At 41.9% G+C, this 19,566-nt stretch overlaps 1 protein-coding gene across 1 annotated transcript in view; it reads right to left on the reverse strand.

Annotated features, from left to right (window-relative positions):
• LOC310931945 (ankyrin repeat and SAM domain-containing protein 1A) overlaps positions 1 to 19,566 on the reverse strand; it is a gene marked incomplete at its 5' end in the record, with an annotated part of 73,245 nt that overhangs the window by 26,109 nt on the left and 27,570 nt on the right. Inside the window, 10 exons of the mRNA XM_083895191.1 lie at positions 6,588 to 7,111; positions 12,162 to 12,255; positions 13,994 to 14,037; positions 14,635 to 14,767; positions 15,036 to 15,098; positions 15,890 to 16,059; positions 16,148 to 16,234; positions 16,356 to 16,457; positions 16,551 to 16,626; positions 18,501 to 18,797. Coding sequence (XP_083751317.1) covers positions 6,588 to 7,111; positions 12,162 to 12,255; positions 13,994 to 14,037; positions 14,635 to 14,767; positions 15,036 to 15,098; positions 15,890 to 16,059; positions 16,148 to 16,234; positions 16,356 to 16,457; positions 16,551 to 16,626; positions 18,501 to 18,797 — 1,590 coding nt within the window. The remainder of the gene's footprint in view (positions 1 to 6,587; positions 7,112 to 12,161; positions 12,256 to 13,993; positions 14,038 to 14,634; positions 14,768 to 15,035; positions 15,099 to 15,889; positions 16,060 to 16,147; positions 16,235 to 16,355; positions 16,458 to 16,550; positions 16,627 to 18,500; positions 18,798 to 19,566) is intronic.

Here is a 19,566-nt window from a genome sequence, read left to right on the forward strand (position 1 = left end):
GGATTTCAAGGACCCCGTTATCTACTCGGCAAGTTTTCCCTTGGACGTATCCATTTTGTGCAAGCAGCACGCCAGTCGCTACAAAAAACTCAGAGATGTGTTACATAATGCTGCGACAACATTTGGATCACCCGCGACTCCAGCGCGTCAGTCGTAATGACGTCGTTTCTGGCTCGTGCAGACGCTCACGCTGCACACACTTTGGTGAAAATAAGCCAGGCTTCAAAGGACGCCTGGCAAAGTCAGCGCTCCTGCAGGGAAGGTGTGCGCAGACCGTCATCAGCATCAAAAGGACTGGCATCAATCCATGGAATGGCATCAAGTGTAACACAAGCACATCGTCACCTAAAGGAAGTGCCACTACATCAGCGCTCTGGAGGAGGGGGGAGAAAGCATCGTCAGCTGTCCCATTAGCAACCTCCTGAAATAGCACAATGTCATGCTCGAACTTCTAGGAACAATGCTCCTTTTAAAACAACTCTGATAAGTTTTGTCAGCTCATCCCCAAAAGACGTAGGAATATAGAGTAGTGGCTGCACGTCGGAGCGTCCCGTCGCTGCCCTGTGGAGTTAGAGAATAGATTTCCCCTCCAAGGCCGTGACACACACCCATAGTTCAGTTTGATCTCAGCAGGTCAACGTCACCGTAACAAATTCAAAGGCCATTTTTTTTCTCCTCAATAAAAGGAAAAGTTAGCCCGAGTCCTTGAGTTTGAGTACAAGGCAATACAAGAAGACAACTCTGCAAAATGTTTATGAATCAACTTTCTAAAGCAAGACCTTCAGAAAGTAAGTCAACACAAACCCAGTCTGAAACAAAAGAATATCCACAGAAATGCTACAAAGCATCAGTTTTCATTCAATTAAGGAGTTAATGGTAGGTCGATAAAACGAATGAGCCTCCATTGGAGCTGTAGCCATGAGAGGAATTAATACTCACGAAAGCTGGTTTCATAATGAATACTGTATCAGTGCAGCATTAAAACGAAAATGAAGTAAGAAGTGAAGTGGCTGTGGATGGTGGTGGTGGCCCTCTCCTCTCTTCCCCTCTCCTTCAGTTTTAGTCTCTGTCTCCCTTTCCCTGCTCCCATGTGTGGAGCTCAGTTGGCTGGCCCACACAATGTGCCCCCCTGGATTGTCATCTTCAGTCTGATCCCAAGGACCAAGACCACGTCACATTAGCATGCGCTTTGCACACACTCGCATGCACGCGCACACGCGCAGACTCGGAGCTCCTTTAAATGGAGCGATGCATAGGCCAAGACCTCATGCAAGTCAAATCCGCTTGTCCTGAAACCAGAGGCGGTGCATCTGCGGCGAGGGTGTGTAGCTCAAGTGAAGGAAAGAAAGGAGTGAGAGAGAGATATGGAAGAAAAGAGGGTGTGAGAACTGGAATATTTATAAAAAGATTTTAAAGAAGCATGTGCATGTGTGAGAGGGTGGATTTGATAATGTCCTGGGACCATCTGGGTAAAAAAATGCTGTCTCACAGCTCAGTAGAGTGTTGCAGAGCAGTCATTCATGACAGGCAAGATGGCTGCCACATAAAGAAAACAACAGTGGATGGGGTATTACAGCCTGAGGAGAAGATTCACAGGAAGAGAGCGAGTGGAGAACGAGAGTTCTCAATGTTCGGCGTACACTCCTCACATCATTAAAGAGAGAGCCGTCTAGGTTACCGCCCAATCAAACTTTAACTGCTCTCCCCCCAACACAGTACCCCCCTCATTTGCGATGCACTTTGTATCGCCAGTGTGAATATTTCCATTTCAAGTGAATGTAAGCTGATTTCCTGAAAGGAAAGGAAGAGTGTTTCGGGGGCTTTTTTTTTTTCAGCCCTGAACACCCAGGCATCTGAATCACTATTCAAGTGATGAAGAGGAACAGGAATCCAAAGCTCATTAATATTAAACACAGCTCTGAAATTGGACGAAAGAAATTGGCTCATCAGAAGTGCCAAATCTCATTTGCGGGACAAAAAAAGAGTGTCACACCTTTGCAATCAAGACTAGAAAAGGAGGAGTTAATTCATGCAAAGTGCATCTTAATGACATTAGATTTGAGGCAGCAGACGTTGTGTGTTGTGTTCATTGCTGCTAAAGAATGGTTGGTCTCGCACAAATACAGTCAACACCCAGTGACACAGAGCGTGATAAGGGGACCTACACTACATATACTCTATTATTGAAGTTTGTGCTTTCCATTTTATTCTGCAGGAGGATATTCTGAGGTCAACTGCATTGGCTCGTTTATGATTACAATCCCCAGAACACTCTTATTTTGTGACCAACAGAGTGAGGAGTAAATAAGACGCACTCCCGCGGGATCGATGCATAATTGAAGACGAATTGTGGTCGCTCTTTGCCAGCAGCCTACTTTAAGATCTCAAACACGGCTTGAGGCGTTCTGGTGAAATTAAACATGGCCAATTTTACCCAGTAAACCTTGGCTTGTATGATGCGCACAGTAAAAGAGACCATTGTCTTCTCTTTTTTTGCGTGCACAAATACACTGTTTTTCTGTGAGGCCGAGGAATCAGATGCGAGCACAAATTAGAGTGACGCGGTTGCGACGCACATTCACTGCAAAGTGGTTGTTTTTCTGGGCGCGTCGTCTGTGTTGCACTGATACGCACTTTCTGTAATGAAGTGAGTGTTTTTAACGTCTCGATACTCAGGCCATAGAAGTGGGTCAAACTGAGTTTTGTTCACTCTTAAATAAAACTCTGAACAGCCATCGTAATCCACTGTCTTTGTTTTGATTTTTTACTTAGTTTAAAGGACTCATATTATATCCTATTTCTCCAAGTTAACCTAGTTCCCTGGTGTCCTAATTAAACATGTCTGTGACATCACCCCAGCAGTTCAATCACCCTGACAAAACAGCCCTGTTCAGAACACTCTGTTGAGTAGTATCTCTTTAGGTCCACCTTAAAAAAAAGTATAACTAAACTTAAGGGACAGGAAATCACATCAGCCACAGAGGCTACTGGGAGCTAACAGCAGTTAGCATTTGGAAAAGTGATCATTTGCAGGTACATTTCCATCATATATAACGTCCAGTATCCACTGGACAGATAAATCCTCTGAGGCTGGAAGTTTGTGTAGAACTCTGTGCTGCACTGTGGAGCCAAGAATAGAACGTTTCACGGACTTGAATTTAGATTTAAATGATTAAAAAGTTGAATTTGCATAATATTCCCCCTTTAATGCACAGGTGTCAAACTGGCGGCCCGCGAGCCATATGCCCCCCCCCCCCCTATTCGATTACATGCGGCCTCCTAATTAATTTTAAATAAATGTCTCTGTTTTTGATATTAATACATTCATTGTGAACAGTTTTTGTTCTCTAGGCCGGCCCCCTCTTGACCACACGAGAAGCTCATTGGCCCCCAGGTCATTTGACTTTGACACCCCTGGTTTAATGTATTAATTAATTGAGTCAGGCCATCATCTCAGGAGCCAACAAGCTTTGGTTGCTTAGTAATGATGGACAAAACACAGCGGTCACAAACTCGTGGACTCTCAATCCATTACATGTGGCCCGCCACTTGAATATTTGACATTGACATCATAAATATGTTTTTTTTTTATTGTTGGTTATATACCTTCAGCAAGTACCTTTATTTTGAAATAGTTTAAAAAATCGTCACCACTGTTGTTTTTGGTACATCATGATGGAATATCATGATGTAGCTAAAAGCTAATCGCCTACCCCAACTGAACAGCTGTTTTTTTTTACTCGACTGGCCTCCTCCTGACCAAATTTGAAGCTCATGTGGCGCCCAGGTCATTTGAGTTTGAGACCCCTGACATAACCGAAGCTCAACCCTCAAGTGTGTTGGTAAATGACACCCTGGGCCCCTTTCCACATGCTTTTCATGCGTTCTTAAGGAGCAACACGTAGACGGCCCCTTAGAAGTCAATAGTGCCTTCTCTTCCTCTTCTTTTACGACCCGATCAGTTGATCAGTGCTTGGTCTATACAGCTCGTCTGGGGAGAAGACAACAACCAACTTCAGGGTTATTACTGGCTGCTAAGGGGCAACAGGGAGTCATGACAACAGTAAAGTCATGGCTGTCTTAATACCGTCCCCGCCCCTCCCCCCCAGGTGCAGTCTGAGGAGGTGTGAATGTTCGCTGAACAGGAAAACTAGACTGCACAGTCCAACTGTGCCCAAGATGTTCTCCACTCTCGACCTTATTACTCCACTGCACCGCTGCTGAGGGGCGATAATGCTAAGTCATTCCTTGATAAAAAAAAATAAAAAACAGAGTAACTTTTTCCCCAAAAACTTTTAAGTTACAAGATAAGTTTAAGATACTTCCTGCACTGAGAATCACATCAATCTGTAGGTCAGATCATAATTTATGACAGTTTCAAAGACTTTGGTGAAACTATAAGCTGCAGTTACATTGTGATGTTCACAGTAGATAAAGGAATAACCTTGCTTTTGTTGTCAAACTTCCACGAACGGTGCACAGATTGTTAAGGTGTTGTGATTGATCTTCTGGCAAGACAAGCGTTTTGAACTTTGACTATATTCTCTATTAAGGTAATAGGCGCTCCCACGTCTGAGCTTTGACGATTCTATTTGCAGACAGAACAAATATCAGGGTCAATTTGCGGTTGTGCACAAATGCACATCAAAGATCTGCTCTGAAACTAAAGCCACTTTGCTGCCGACTGCTTAAAAAGACCCGCAGCGAGATGAACACATGGCTCAGATTATGGTTAACCACAGGTTAACAACAGACTTCATTAAAGAAGCAATCGCATAACAATAAATTAAAATAATTTAAAGCATTGCAGTAACTATACATAATCCAGTGTAGTAAAAACAAACAAAAATGTCTCGAAAATCTTACACATTACTTTATGTTTACTTGTGTCAGCATTTGCGGAGTCAATGGTTTCTTCTAGACGCTGCGTTATAATAACTTGCATGTAAAAGTTAAGTCTTATAGACTATGCTGCATAATGTTCACAGTGCAGCAGTGGTTTGATTTATAGTTATGACATTTTTATTATTAGTCATTTTTCATTTGAACTGTGACAATTTCTATGAGGGCTGCTTCGTGATTGTTTTTGTTGTTGTTTTTTTAAATGGTGTTTTTCAAAGCGATATATACTATATACTTTATATATACTGCAAATGAAGTGGCCTCTTGGGGCTTATTAAATTTTTTTTTAAATCCAAGTCTAACAAAGAGCCGCATAAAATCATTACAAAGAACGTGTACCAATTGTGTTGTAGTTAATAGTGGCTACAACTAGAGCAGAGTTTAAATTTGAATTTGCATTTCAGTGAAAATGTAAAACAAGTTATCTGAGAGAGAGAAAATTACATTTCCTGGATATAATTCTATCCATCATCAGCAAACTCTGATCTACTCCTGGTGCCTCCAGTGGAGTGACCACAAACTCCATCAGTCTACAAGAGACTGATGAGAGAACTCCAGCCATTTGTTAGATCACAATCCTGCCTACTGGAGCTTTAAAACCTAATTGAGGAGCTCAGAGAATATCGTTAATGTTGCAGACAGTAGGAGAATTGAAGTGGGAAACTAATGAAAGAGCAAGTTAATTGCTCTGGCTTATACAAGTGTGCACCCCACTGCTCACTCATTGTTATGTACAGTGTATTCACAGTCAATGAATGCTAATGTTATGTGAGAGAATATTCAGTCTCAAGTCTGACGCTAGTTCACTTCTGCTGGAAAGGTATTGGATGGACGGCTCTTGGCTAATTCTTTGTTTCTCAGAGCGGTTCATTATCCACTACTTTCTAGGAAAAGGCGATTTTGGTGCAGTGTCAGCAGCAAAGACCTACTGATGTGAATGCTTCTGTTACAGCTGTAGATAAGCGGATCGTTCACGAGTCCCGAGACAGTTCGTCAGATGGAGACATTTGCAAGACGTCTGTAATGTGCTTCCCTCCCTCAGTTTTCTCCTGATTTCTAAATTTTTTTATTTACGTTTGCCAGTGATGACGTCAAATGATGCGTTTTGCGTCATCGGTGGCCAAACGTTAATTCAAGATTTGAACTACAACTCTAGTTCTGCACTTTTTAGACTCACCGATAGGGGTACGAGACTTCGCAGAATGGTCGAGACTTCATTCCCAGAATGTAAACACAGTGTCCGCCATCTTTGCTAAAAGTTACTACCGGCTCTGGCTGTCTTTAATTTGGCCTTGTAAACTGAGAAGACAATGACAGAATGTAGTTTTCAAACTGGAATGGCATTTTTTTTATAACATTTTATATCAGAAAATTACTTTTGATACTTAAGTACAGTAAATGTCAGGAACGTTAAGACTTTTACTCAAGTAATATTTTAAAAGGTGACTTTAACGTCCACCTAAGTCATTTTCTGGTAAGAAAGCCTGATTAATAGTTTGTTTCCAAAGCTTTTCATAAGAAGCTTGCAGAATAATTATTTTAGAATATATTTTCTAAGTGTACCATGGCAGAAACTTTCAGAAATGTTCATATGTCGTCTTCAATGCAGCACCTTATTGTACAAGCAGAGGCTAAAAAGTACAAAAAGACACAAACGCAGCAAAAGGAAAAGCACAAACACTTACCTCGTCCCATTCTGAAGTGAAAGAGGGAGATTTCTCAAGCCTCTTCTTGCCAGTGCTACAGTTGGATACCGACTCGCTTCGGTTCCCCAGTCCTCCTTCCTCCTCGCTGGGTGGCGACACGAGCAAGTCTGAGTCAGACTTGGAGAGGCTGCGTGCAAGTTTCAGGTCCCCTGGAGGGTGCATCCTCACGGCAGACGCTGCCCCGGCCCCCGAGTTCCTGTGGTCCTTATTCACAGTGGCGTAAATCGCTTTTGGGTCACAGTCCGTCAGGATGGCGGCCATACTGGGGCGGCTAGGTGGCGGCGCAGCTGCTGCTGCTACTTGCTCTTTTACTTTGGCGGGTTTGCTCGTTTCTTGCTGACTTTGGGAGGGTGGCGGCGGCGGCGGCGGCGGCGGCGGCGGCGGATCACCTGGAATCCTGAAGGGCTCCTCGCGGCAGTCGATGACCGGAGATGATCCGTGCAGGAGGCCGGTGAACTGCTCCGGGACACCTGCTTCCTGATCCTCGCTGAGCTGAGAGTTATCTGGAGACAGGAGGAAAAAATAATGAACAAAGTCAGAGGGGGAAGAAAGAGAGCAGCTCAAGGCTGGAAAGTGGACTTCATACTGAGGGGCAGATCCTCACAGCACAGCTAATAAGAAGCCGCCCACACAATCCCTGAAACAGATCTGTAATTGTTTCCTACCAGGGGTGACGGGGAGAGAAAGAGGGGAGAAGATATGGAGTGAAAAGAGGGTGTAATGTTGGCTGGAGAAATAGCAGAATTCCAAACCCAGCTCGCAGTTGTCTGACGGCCATCAGCTGGAGCCGGTCTGCTGTGTTTTGTAACAGAAAGTGGAGGCTGGTCATCTTTGTGACTCGCCTCACCTCACCTCACCTCACCTCACACACCCACTGCTCTGTTAACTTCCAATTAAAAGCACTTAAAATCCAAGCCCGGGTGCCACTAAAAACAACAAATGCACCAGAAATATACAACAGAAAATCACGACGTGAAGTTGTAAAAATCAGACAAAAGGAGTCAAACTTACATCGTTTGGCTTCTCCAGTGAAAACAACTCCCTCGCGAGACCAAAAAGCAAGCGTAATTAAAAACAAATATATGTTTTCCTCCTCCCCTTTTCCAGAGAAATCACTGCCACATACGCTGCCACTTTTCCACACTCACTCGACGGCGCTCGTCGTCGTCAACACTACGGAACGAACGGGAGCTCTGGCTGTGCCCTAGTCCTGCTTTTCATCCGTCTCCGCGCTGCAGTGGTGCCTGTTGTCGTCTGCCGTGTGACCAGCTATACCCTCTCTCTGTGTCTTTCTGGCTTCTAATTCTAGACCCTAATGGTGGTTCAGGAATGGAAATTTGAATCACCCCATCCTCCTGCAGCCAGACTGCTGATAATTAGCGCTGTGACACATGGTGAAGGAGTGTGTGTGTGTGTGTGTGTGTGTGTGTGTGGACACGTCTCTGCCAGGGTGACAGGGTCAGGGTGTTTGGTGACAGGGAATCCAGGGCAGTCACATCACAGGGAAAAAGTAGTGACCAGTTGCAACACTTAGTTTGCCCTTCACAAGAAAAAAAAAAAAAAAAACACTTCCGCCGTGTTTTTGCCCTGTGTCATCTCTGGAGCAGCTGCTCAGAGGATGAAAACATCCATCACTCAGAGGCTGTGAAAGCGTTAACCCGCTACACTCTAAACCCTCAAACTCTTTCTCCACTTAAACTGCATCGTTTACAGCTTCAGGGGCCATTTGCAGCGAGGGCTCGTGCCGACGCCCATCAACTCCATTTTCTAAAGACTTAAAAAACGTCGAGGACATCTATGTGGGTGTTTGTAATGAGGGGTGAGTGAGTGTGCTGCGCGCACACATGTCAGGAGCACAGCCAGAAAAACCCACCCCTCGCCTTGGCAGCGAGGGAGTGTGAACGCCCTATGAGCACATCAGCGTGGTTCCAACAATCTCACACCGTGTTAACTCTTACTGCAGATCAGTGCTCGCTCACGCTCCGCTGGGGGAAAAATGCATCTGGACGGGCACAGAGAGTGAGGTCAGCGCAGAGGTGGGGTTTGTATTTAATTTGGCCAAGTACACGCCATATCTAAACAATGATGTCATGTTTGCGTTGCAGACTCGCCGGTGCTGGCTGTCACTCGACTGATCCGAAGGATCCAAAGTCAATTCAAGATCGGCCTGTGAAGACATAAACCCATTTTTGTTGAAGACAAAAGGACGATTTTTTTTGCACTCATAACCACATCTGTGTTTGTTTGCGGAATAAGCGAATAACACACTGGCTGTTGGAAATGGTTGTGCAAAGATGTGGAATAAAGTGTTTATTTACTAAATAAAGTTCTATCTATTGGGTTGTATTCGTTTTTCAGAACCATCAAACATTAAGACCTTAATTAGTTTATTTCCTTATAAGGGCTTAATAACATTTGAGTGGATATGTAACTTTATATTAAGGAACACATATTCACCATTAACTAGGTGCTTACTAACATACACATAAGAAGCATACTAGCCCTTTAATAGTAAATATTAAGCATGTATTAACACCTTATTAAGGAAAAACCTTAATTCATGTCGTAATAGAGGTAGAATAAGGTTATGAAGAATAAGGTGTTAATACAGTACGTGCTTCATGATTGAAATGATAAAGGACTAGTATGCGACTTAGACATGAATAAGCGTTCCTTAAAGGTGCCATATGTAAGAATGTGGCCAAAAACAGTTACAACATTCAAATTCAAAATACCGAGGTCTTTCAGGTTTCGTTTTTCTGACGTAACTGGCAACCCGTGGTTGCTCGGCAGCTGAGACTCTACCGACTGCAACGATTGGTAGACGGCGGTAGGTGGCGCCACATGCCAAAACATGATTTCAAAACATAAACACGATTTGCAGTCTGCAAAATATTTTTATTAATGCAAATATTTTGTCTGTACTGTTGATGTTGGTGAGTTCAGTTTGTTATATGAACATTATTCCTGAGTCTCTGTGACATATTAGGAGGATTTTATGGCCAGTTGCTTTAGATTTATCACATAATTCACCTTTAATGTAAAGTGTTAACTTTATATTAAATGCCATTTTTCTTCAATGAATATAACATTTAATGAATCAGAAATACACTCTATACATTGTTAATGTGGTAAATGACTATTCTCGCTGCAAACGTCTGGTTTTTAATGGAATATGTACATAGGTGTATAGAGGCTCATTTCCAGTGTTCTAATGGTACATTGTGTTTGCTAATCGTGTTAGAGGACTATTGGATGATTAGAAAACCCTTGTGCAATGATGTTGCACAAGGGTGCTGTCCTCACAGCTGAAAACAGTTTTGCTGGTTCTTTGACGAAAGGGGAAAATTATTATTTTGGATCTTGGCTATAGTTTCTATTCATTTTGCAACTCTTTTGATGAACAAACTTTAAACCGAAAAAACGCAAAAAAAAAAGGAAGTAAAAATTGTATAATTTATCTCTACAACTTCCAATCAGGCAAGTAAAAACCTCTATATACAGTACAGGAAAATACACAATCATTGTGCCTACTCTTAAAGTCATTACATTATCGTATCAACCCGCATGTGTATGCAAATAAAATGACATAAAAACACACGCAAAATTGCTTAAAAAGGGCACAAACTTTACACGTTAAACTGGCACGAGCTGCGACTGACAAACGGGCAGATGTCGGCGCTTTAAAAGACGTGCGGTCAAAGAACAGTCTCATCATCCATCTGTTGCACTGGTTTCGAAACTGCAACGCACACAAGCGCACATTTCTGAAGCGACCAAGCAGAGCGCGAGGAACTCTCCAAACGGAGAACCACAGCTATAAACGCTAAGACGCTAAGTAAATAATAATAATAAAGGAAAACTTTACTGTATCCTGCGTTTAACCCCATTTTATTACTGCCACGAGAGAATCATAGGATGCTGATACACTGGGAAAACACTGTAAAAACAGCAAACTGAGGTGAAAATGTGTTGAGGAACGACGACGATGTCCTGCCCTGCTGTCGACAGCAGTTCATCACAGACGATACACACGGTGTTCATATCGCTGACCGTGCACTATCCTCCCACCTGCCACGGAGCGTGCCGAGGTCTGATCCCCGACTCGTCCGCACAGGGAGAGGATATTAAACCTCAGACCATCGCAGCCAACGTAAACATACTCACACAACAACAGAACTTTGTGTGCAAGACTCTGCCTGTTGTCCTGGTGATTCACGGAAACAAAAAGGAGGAACCAGCACTTTTACTTTCTCAGGCTATATATATATATATATATATATATATAAAAAGAAAAACGCAGATATATTTACATATGAACCAAACTTGTGGTTTTGGTGGCTTTAAAAAAAAAGAGAAATGAGCATTTTGCTCAACAGTCAATAAGGAAAATATCTGAGAAAACAGGGGGAAAAAAGTATGCTAATTATGTTTAATTCATTTTTAATTATTTATACAAATGTTTCCATTTAGTCAAACTGCTTGTTTGCTTGAGTTTAACAATTACACATTTTGTGACATTAAGGAAAGTGTAATTAACAATAAAGTTTATTATTAGTAGTAGTATTATTTAATATGAGAAGCGCTCATTTTGTAATGATTAAACTCATCAGTGTTAATAATCTAAAAGTAATCTGAACAGAGCCACTAGTTGGTTTCATCAAGATGTGACGGTGTATTCTGTAAAAACTGAAATGTTATACTAGCGTTGACCAAACTTAAAAACCTGTATGTGTGATTGACACACAATGACATCATGATAAGACAAATTTAACTATCGTTAAATCTACGTTTTTAAAAAAACATTTTAATCTGTAATTGTTTCTTATTTTACAACTGTTTTACTCTTGCCTCTTTTTAACTCCTTTTAATTGTTCTTGTAGCACTGTGATATAAAGTGCATTACAAAGAAAATGCATTATTATTATTGTTGTAATCAGATACTTTTAAGTTACATTAAGGGTCACACTTAACTCAAGAGTTAGAGTTGGTGTTACTGGTGTTTTTTGGGGGGGGGAAAACAACATATAAAACCTTCCCACAACCACAGTGAGAGAAGAATTAAACGAGCCAATCCCGAGCTTCTGAAAAAAGGCTGTTCCTCTTGTGAGCAGCAGTATTAAAATCCACTTGTCTACCATGCTTCGTTCTACAAAAACACCAAACTCATAAAAGATGACCATTACTGCTTGTGTCCATTGTGTGCCTCGCTGAACTACAGCATATATCCAACACTGACGCATGGACGTGGACATGTAATAGGAGAATTCGGTTTCATATTGGCTATGAAGCGAGTCCTGCTCAGATGCCAGTGCACGTCATTCAGCCAAATCCACTCTGATGCTTGCGAATGCCAGCCGTGCATTCTTCCCTCGCAGTGCAACTCAAGCCAGTCCGTCTCAGCCTGAATGCATTGCTGCGATATCCAAGTCTAGTGGTGTCCAGTGCAATCGTTTCTCACCCTCACAGCATTGCCAGCTGCAGCTGCTTTTTTTTTTTTTTTTCTATTATCTGCTTTAAAAAAAATCTGAGGACAGAGGTCAGACGACTCACCTCCAGAGAGCCGTGGTACCACCAGACCAGGAGGGTGCAGGGTGTCTTTCGTCTTGCTTGGGGCTCTGAGGTCATTTGGGGCAGTGGGTTTACGCTAAAATGGGGGAAAGAAAGGAGAAGAAAGGGAGTTAATACAGTTCTGCCAATCAGGACGCACACACCTCCTCGGGCTGTGGTACTGACCAAACTTCCTGTGTTTATCCTGACAAACTCATCTGTCCTGTATTATTCATTCAGCCAGTAAGATAATTGGAAAACAGCAGCCATCTATGTCAGACATTTAGTGAGAAAGGCCTCTTTTGGACAAATGTGTTCCTCTCCCATCAGGTCAGAGTTTAGTCGACCTGAGGCAAAGTGCAATAGATGCACTTAATCAACCAAATCCTCTGTGACACTTTAATCAGCACTGTATCATCTTGCTTATTTATTTATTTATTTATTTAAGCTATGCAATATTTTGTGTTCCATCTCGTGCCCTACTGTCTTTTTAACCACATTCCCCTCTTGAGGGCCAATAAAGGTCTGAACTGAACTAACAGTCATGATTGGCTGTCTAAGAATTAAAAGCTGAAAAGGGAAACGAAAGAATTTTGGAATTATGCGTCATGATGTTTGTTTTTATTTGGTTAAAACAAATAAAAATCGGTTATATTGACTTTCTGGGTTGCCAGATCACCATGGTAGAATTGGCCATTTAAGGGCCAGTGTGTAATGTTAGGAACAATTTTAATTTTATTTTTATATATAAAATGTTTTATTTTATTAATTTTAATTTGGAAGAAATTGAAGATATAATAATTATATTTTACTTCTTTTCATACGTGTACATTCACCATATTGTATTTTTTTTTTTTTTTTTTTAAATTAGCCCAGAATAAGCCTTATATTTATGCATGTATATGAAATATTTAATTTTTTTCATTAGTCAGTTTATTATTGTACAATATAATGTTACAATGTTGTATTGGTGTACATTGTTTTATGCAGTATGCATATATGCAGTATATAAACATATTCAATTGTGTAATTATATGATATTGTAAAGAGGAGGCAGGACCTCTGCACGCGAGAGAGAGCACGGAGAAAAACAAGCTGCTCGTTTATTATCGTTGGAATAGCGGAGGAGCACCTCTAACCTTATAGCAGCATGAATTTAAAGATGTGGGCAGCAGGTTAGGTGGTGGATAGGTGGCAGGAATAATAGAATCTACCAACTGTGCGATGGATACGAAGGGGGCAATAAAGAACATAATATACAATATGGCAATAAATAGCGGAGGCCGTTTTACAAAGACGGGCAATTGCGAGGGTTTAAGTTTAAGAAAGTCACAGTCTGACATATGCTTCAATCCCCGACTGTGAAAAGGCAATAATCTTTATTATATAACTCAATCAGACCACATGGTCATGGTCTAGATATTAAATTAACAGAGTTGAGACAGAGACTTTGAAGCAGTATTGAGGTGGATACTGTTTGACAGCGGTGTAAAGATATAAAGATACACGAAAAATGAAAGCAAGAATATAACAGATAGCTATGTTTATGTTTTCTTTATGTTTTGATTGAATGTTATGCTAGAAATATACATTTCACTGACAAACTATAATAATAAATCTCCATAAATCAAAGTAGGGACTGCGAGTTCAAATAATCACAGACTCAAAAAGTCAAAGGTTTACATGTTTAGGAGCAGTTTAAGAGAGGTTATAAATACTTTCTGTAGCATCATCATTATCCTAGCCACTGAAAGTTCACAGACAAAACAAAATGAAGTATAACCATAATTAAAAAATACATTACAGAATAGATAATAGTGATAAATAACACATACCTGAGGTAGGACACTGGTGGAAGACTGTATAGTGGTATTGTCGTCTAGAACAAAAGTGAAAGGGAGAACAACAGATGAGGTTCATCGCTCAACATAACACGAGACGTTCATTTTTGTTTGGTATAATGAGGAATTGTGAAAGTAATATATAATTAAATCATGTATCAACATAATTTGGGGCTACAAGTCAGATTGATCTTCTTGTCATTTAAACAGAGCAGCTTTTATAAACAGACAGACAATGAATCAGTCATGGTCTCCTTCAAACTCAAGAGAGAAAGTGGCAAAAAAAAGAAAAAGGCTGTGTTTTTAACGGCCCAATTTATCTGCACTGGGGAGTTGTGATAATGACACCGGTGATTTAACTCCATCCTTTTTAGCTCACCGAAGGCCCAAGGGAATGGTTTTAAAACAAGCATATCAACAGCTAGGTATCGAAATGGCCTCGTGATTTAATCCCGTTTAATCCGATTAGATGCAGTGTCATTCACCAGACACAAGTGCGAGAGCAGCGTCTGTTCTAGTACAGGACACACAGTCGTCAGGAAAATCATGCAGTTTATCAATGAATATCCTTTGAAAACATCAATATTTTCCAATACCCTTAGAAATACAGAAAATTCACACCAAATTACAAATACCTTTATAGGACTGGGACTCTTGGCTTGGTTGTGGGATTTTGGTCTGTGCAGTCAGCAGCAACTCATAGGTGTGATCCTCCTCCTCCTCCTCCGGCTCACCTCGTTCATCAATACTGCTGTTAGTAAACAAGGCCTGCAGAGGAAAAAACAAAGAGAGCAAAGGAGAACGTTGAGTAGAAGGAAAAGACTGGATATGATGTTCAGCCACAGCTCAGACCAGACAGTTTAACTGATTTTGTTTTCACTCCTTTTTCCACTTCACATTTCCTCTGTTGTCCGTCGCAGAAACGTATCATGTAATCCGATACACGTACAGTATCGGACATATTGGACACATATTACGCCCCAAAAGGTTTAATGGCGGCCATACTGCCGTAAACATTCGTGAAATATTTTCTCGCCTCTGAACTCGCCTCGTCTTCATGACCAGCACCATGATGTGATGTGTGGACCAGACGCTCTTTCTATAAATGAGAAGGAATAAACTTTTTAGTAGATATAAAATAAATATAAGCAACAAGCAACTGTACAGTATACTAGGGCTGTTTTGCTAATCATTTCATCAGTTTCAATGTTTTATACATCATTAAAAACAGGCTCTCTGGTTTTTCCAGATTCTTAATTCTTCTTTTTTCAACAATTACTGATTTATGACTGATTCATTTCTGCAATCATGCTGCAGGGTATTTTTTGACGACACATTAATAGTAACATCGTGGCATGTGCAGTATATAAAAGTGAGATGATGCTTTGGTTGTACACGCGGTGGTGTAGTGGTGCATGTGGGGTACTTAGCTTTCCTCTCACAGTCCAAAAACATACAGAGGTTCAATGGACACTCCAACTTGCAGTGGACTGGAGACCTGTGTCAGCTGGGATTAGCACCAGCAGCCTTCCCGCGACCCTCATGTGGAGGATAAAGCGGTAGAAGATGGACGGAGGGATCATTTGTAACATATAATTGTGTGTTGGTATTATGTTTTCTTTCATCTATGTGTTCTGATCTAGATTACACAACTTTCCATGATGGTAAAATTAAAAATATTATATGCAGTTTAAAAACCCTCCAAGTACCACGATAAGTGTAATGCTGAAGGGGTTTCATGGTCAGGTCTAATGGACGAGAGGACCGCTATCACCCTCTAGTGGGAGTTGTTGGATTTCATCTCTCGTTTAAAGCATATGGTGAAGCTTTTCATTCTGCTGTGTAGCATGTGTCAGCGCGTTAAGTCGGCGCGTGTCGACTTCTGCTGACCTTGCCGGCGTCACTGTCCGGCCGTCCAGAGTCTCTGTCGGAGGATTTGCCGCTGGTGAGGCTGTCCAGCGAGTGGCACGAGGTGGCCTCAAACAGAGCCTCGTACGGGCTCTCCTCCTCGGGCCCCGGGGCCAGCCCCGAGATCAACTCGGTCACCTTCTCCAGATCACCTGCAACACAGGACACAATAATGTAGTCCATAGTGTGTCCAGTGCTTCCTCTTTTATCACCAAACTTTTCTAAGTTGGGACATCTGACCTTTTTTCCGTGGGCTGGGACTCTCCTGACATGGAGGGGGAGGCGGTGGGGGCAGGTCAATCACGGGGGCTTTTCCAGTCATGTGACCTGCAAAGAGTCAAAACAGGAGATTGTGTCACAGCTACAAAAAGTGAAATCGAAACAAAACCTTTTATTTTTATTTTATTTTTTTCGCAAAAGCTCGCCACTTTTGCATCGAGAACTTTACCTAAGATGAGAGCGGCGATCTCTCGGCTCTTCTGGGAGGGCATGTCCTTGACAGTGTCCAGCGCTGCCAGGCCCTTCCGGTCGACAATGTTTACATCGATACCTGGAAAATGACAACACACCAGTACCAAGTGTCACGTGTTAATGTTTTTTTTATTTTTTTTAAAATGTCGATTGCATGGCACTGAGGTCAGACCTGCACTGAGAAGTTTCTGAACCACATCCCTCTTGCCAAATAAGGCCGCTTCGTGGAGGGCGCTGCCTTTCTCCGTCTAAGCAGAAAAGGAAACAAGAAGTTTAAAGAGTAAGAGGAACATAGCACAGAGAGGTTTAAAATAAATCATAAACCACACCTTTCTTTTACTGTTTTTTCTACGTTAAATACACTACCGTTCAAAAGTTTGGGGTCACCTATGCAATTTTTATTGTTTTGTGTTTTCCATTAAAAGTCACATTTTAATTCATCAAAAGAGTTGCAAAATGAATAGAAAATACAGTCATAAGACATTGACAAGATTAGAAATAATGATTTTTGTATTCAAAATAATAATTTTGCCCTTTCGTCAAAGAACCAGCAAAACGGTTTTCAGCTGTGCTAACATCATTGCACAAGGGTTTTCTCATCATCCAATAGTCTTCTAACGCAATTAGCAAACACAATGTACCATTAGAACACTGGAAATGGGCCTCTATACACCAAAAAATTAAAAACAGACATTTGCAGCTGGAATAGTCGTTTACCACATTAACCTTCAGAACTAAGGACATGTCTAAGTGAGCCCAAACTTTTGAACAGTCGTGTATACGAGTCAGGCTTCGCTTAACAGTCTGGTTTCCTCGCGGTCATTTCAGGTTTGTGTGTTAGTGTGACTTATGTCCACCACCTGGTCCACGTTCTCTGCTAAATATGATGTGGTCCAGGAATCAAACTGCATAATTTTCCAGTTCAGAGAGCCATTCTAACTGAAACCTGCAGAGTGCAGCACCTAAAGGACACTGGATAGATGTGCCAACCTTGATTCAGGGGAAAGTAGGACAAAGGGGGAGTATCTCCAGTCAGGTGGAAGGCACAGCTTGATGCATCAGTGTCAGTGGGAGCGAGGCTGGTTCTGCTTAGATACCACACACACCAGTGCCTTTTGCAAACTGAGAGCTTAAGAGTTTTATATTTAACCTCGTAGCTTAAGTAGGAAGTAGGGAGAGGAAGTACTGCGAGAACTGATTAAGTTACCCAACAAAGTGTTACCCATTACAGTACATTAAGAAACACTTCGGCTTTGAGGTTCACATGCGTGGTGAAATGACGTAGACCAAGGCCCCGTTCAGACGTGGTACTAACATCTGTCCTCTGTGATCCGATCGCATTCAGAGTGTTCACACCAGGCATTAAAGGGCACAGTAGACATGTGTCTGTATGTAGCATTTCGGTGCATGTATGTGTCTCTTATGAGAGAGACAGACGCTCACATGAATCAATGCTCTACTCGAGCTGCTGTAACATGAAATATGTTTACCTTGAAGAAAATGAAAAATATCATGTGACCTCACCTCAAAACACCTATAAATATGGTTTTTGCGATCGGATCTGAGGACCTTTTCAGACCAATCAGGATGTACACTACCGTTCAAAAGTTTGGGGTCACTTAGAAATGTCCTTATTTTTGAAGGAAAATAACTTTTTTTTTTTCAATGAATATAACATTAAATGAATCAGAATACACTATACATTGTTGAAGTGGTAAACGACTATTCTAGCTGCAAACGTCTGGATTTTAATGCAATATGCAATATTGCAATTTTAATTCAATATATGAGGCCCATTTCCAGCAACCATCCCTCCAGTGTTCTAATGGTACATTGTGTTTGCTAATGGTGTTAGAAGGCTATTGGATGATAAGAAAACCCTTGAAAACCCTTGTGCAATGATGTTAGCACAGCTGAAAACAGATTTGCTGGTTCTTTGACCAGAGGACAAAATTATTATTTTGAATAAAAATCATTATTTCTAATCTTGTCAATGTCTCGACTATATTTTCTATTCATTTTGCAACTCTTGATGAATAAAAGTGTGACTTTTAATGGAAAACACAACAAAAAATGTGTAGGTGACCCCAAATGTTTGTATGTATTTTAGCCTAAAACAGACCTCATAGTTGATGTCCATGCCAGCGTCCAGCAGCACCTGCACCACAGAGAGGTGTCCGTTCCGTGACGCCAGGTGCAGAGGTGTGTGTTTCTTGGTGTTGCAGCTCAGGAGGTTGGGGTGAGCGGTGAGGAGCAGCTTGACCACCTCCAGGCGACCGTAGAGCGCCGCCAGGTCCAGCGGCGTCTCAAACTTGTTGTTCCTCATGGTCGGGTCCGTGAGCTCCTCCAGCAGCAGCCGCACCACCTGGAAGTGGCCGTACTGGGCGGCACAGTGCAGCGGTGTCTCGTTGTCATTGTTCTGTTTTGAGGGGCAGAGAAACGAGTGAGACACGGTGGGGGGGGTGGGGGTGGGGGAACGGTAACAGAAACGCAGCAAACAAAGTAATAAATAGATGTAATAAAGGAGAACAGAAAGGAAGGGACACTCCACCATGAGTGAGTGAGTGAGAAGGTAGGTGACTCATTGGAGTCATCATCAATCAGTAAATAGAACCCCAACCACATTAGTAGATTAAAAGAGGAAAGCACATAGTGAGGCCTGTGGGAATATCTGGCAGAATAGGGTTCTCGAGTGAAGGACTGGAAGACATGCATGGACTAATGAGGACATGGCACAAAGCACTGGGCCGACGGGGCGCTAACGGAGACAGGTGGAGAATAGCCGGTTCAATCCCCGACCAGTCCGCAGCTGAAGTGCTGTTGAGCAAGGCACTTAACCCCCTCACTGCTCCCCGAGCGCCGCTCACTAGCATGGCAGCTCACTGCGCTGGGTTAGCATGTTCTCCACCTCACTGTGTGCTGTGTGTGTTCACTAACTCACTGCAGAATTGAATTTCCCCTTGCGGGACTTAAAGGGTTCTTAATCTTAATCTTAATCGTACACACATATATACATACATATATATAATATACATACATATACAAATACATACACATACATGTATACACATACATATATGTGTATATATATGTCGTTGTCGTATGTCGTTAATAAATGTATAGCCAAAAATCAATTCACAGGAGATTTGACGTGTGTCAAACTGTTCATGGGAAGAGATGAGTGAGCA

The sequence above is a fragment of the Microchirus variegatus genome (assembly GCF_963457635.1).
Source record: "Microchirus variegatus genome assembly, chromosome: 9".
NCBI classification, from domain to species: domain Eukaryota; kingdom Metazoa; phylum Chordata; class Actinopteri; order Pleuronectiformes; family Soleidae; genus Microchirus; species Microchirus variegatus.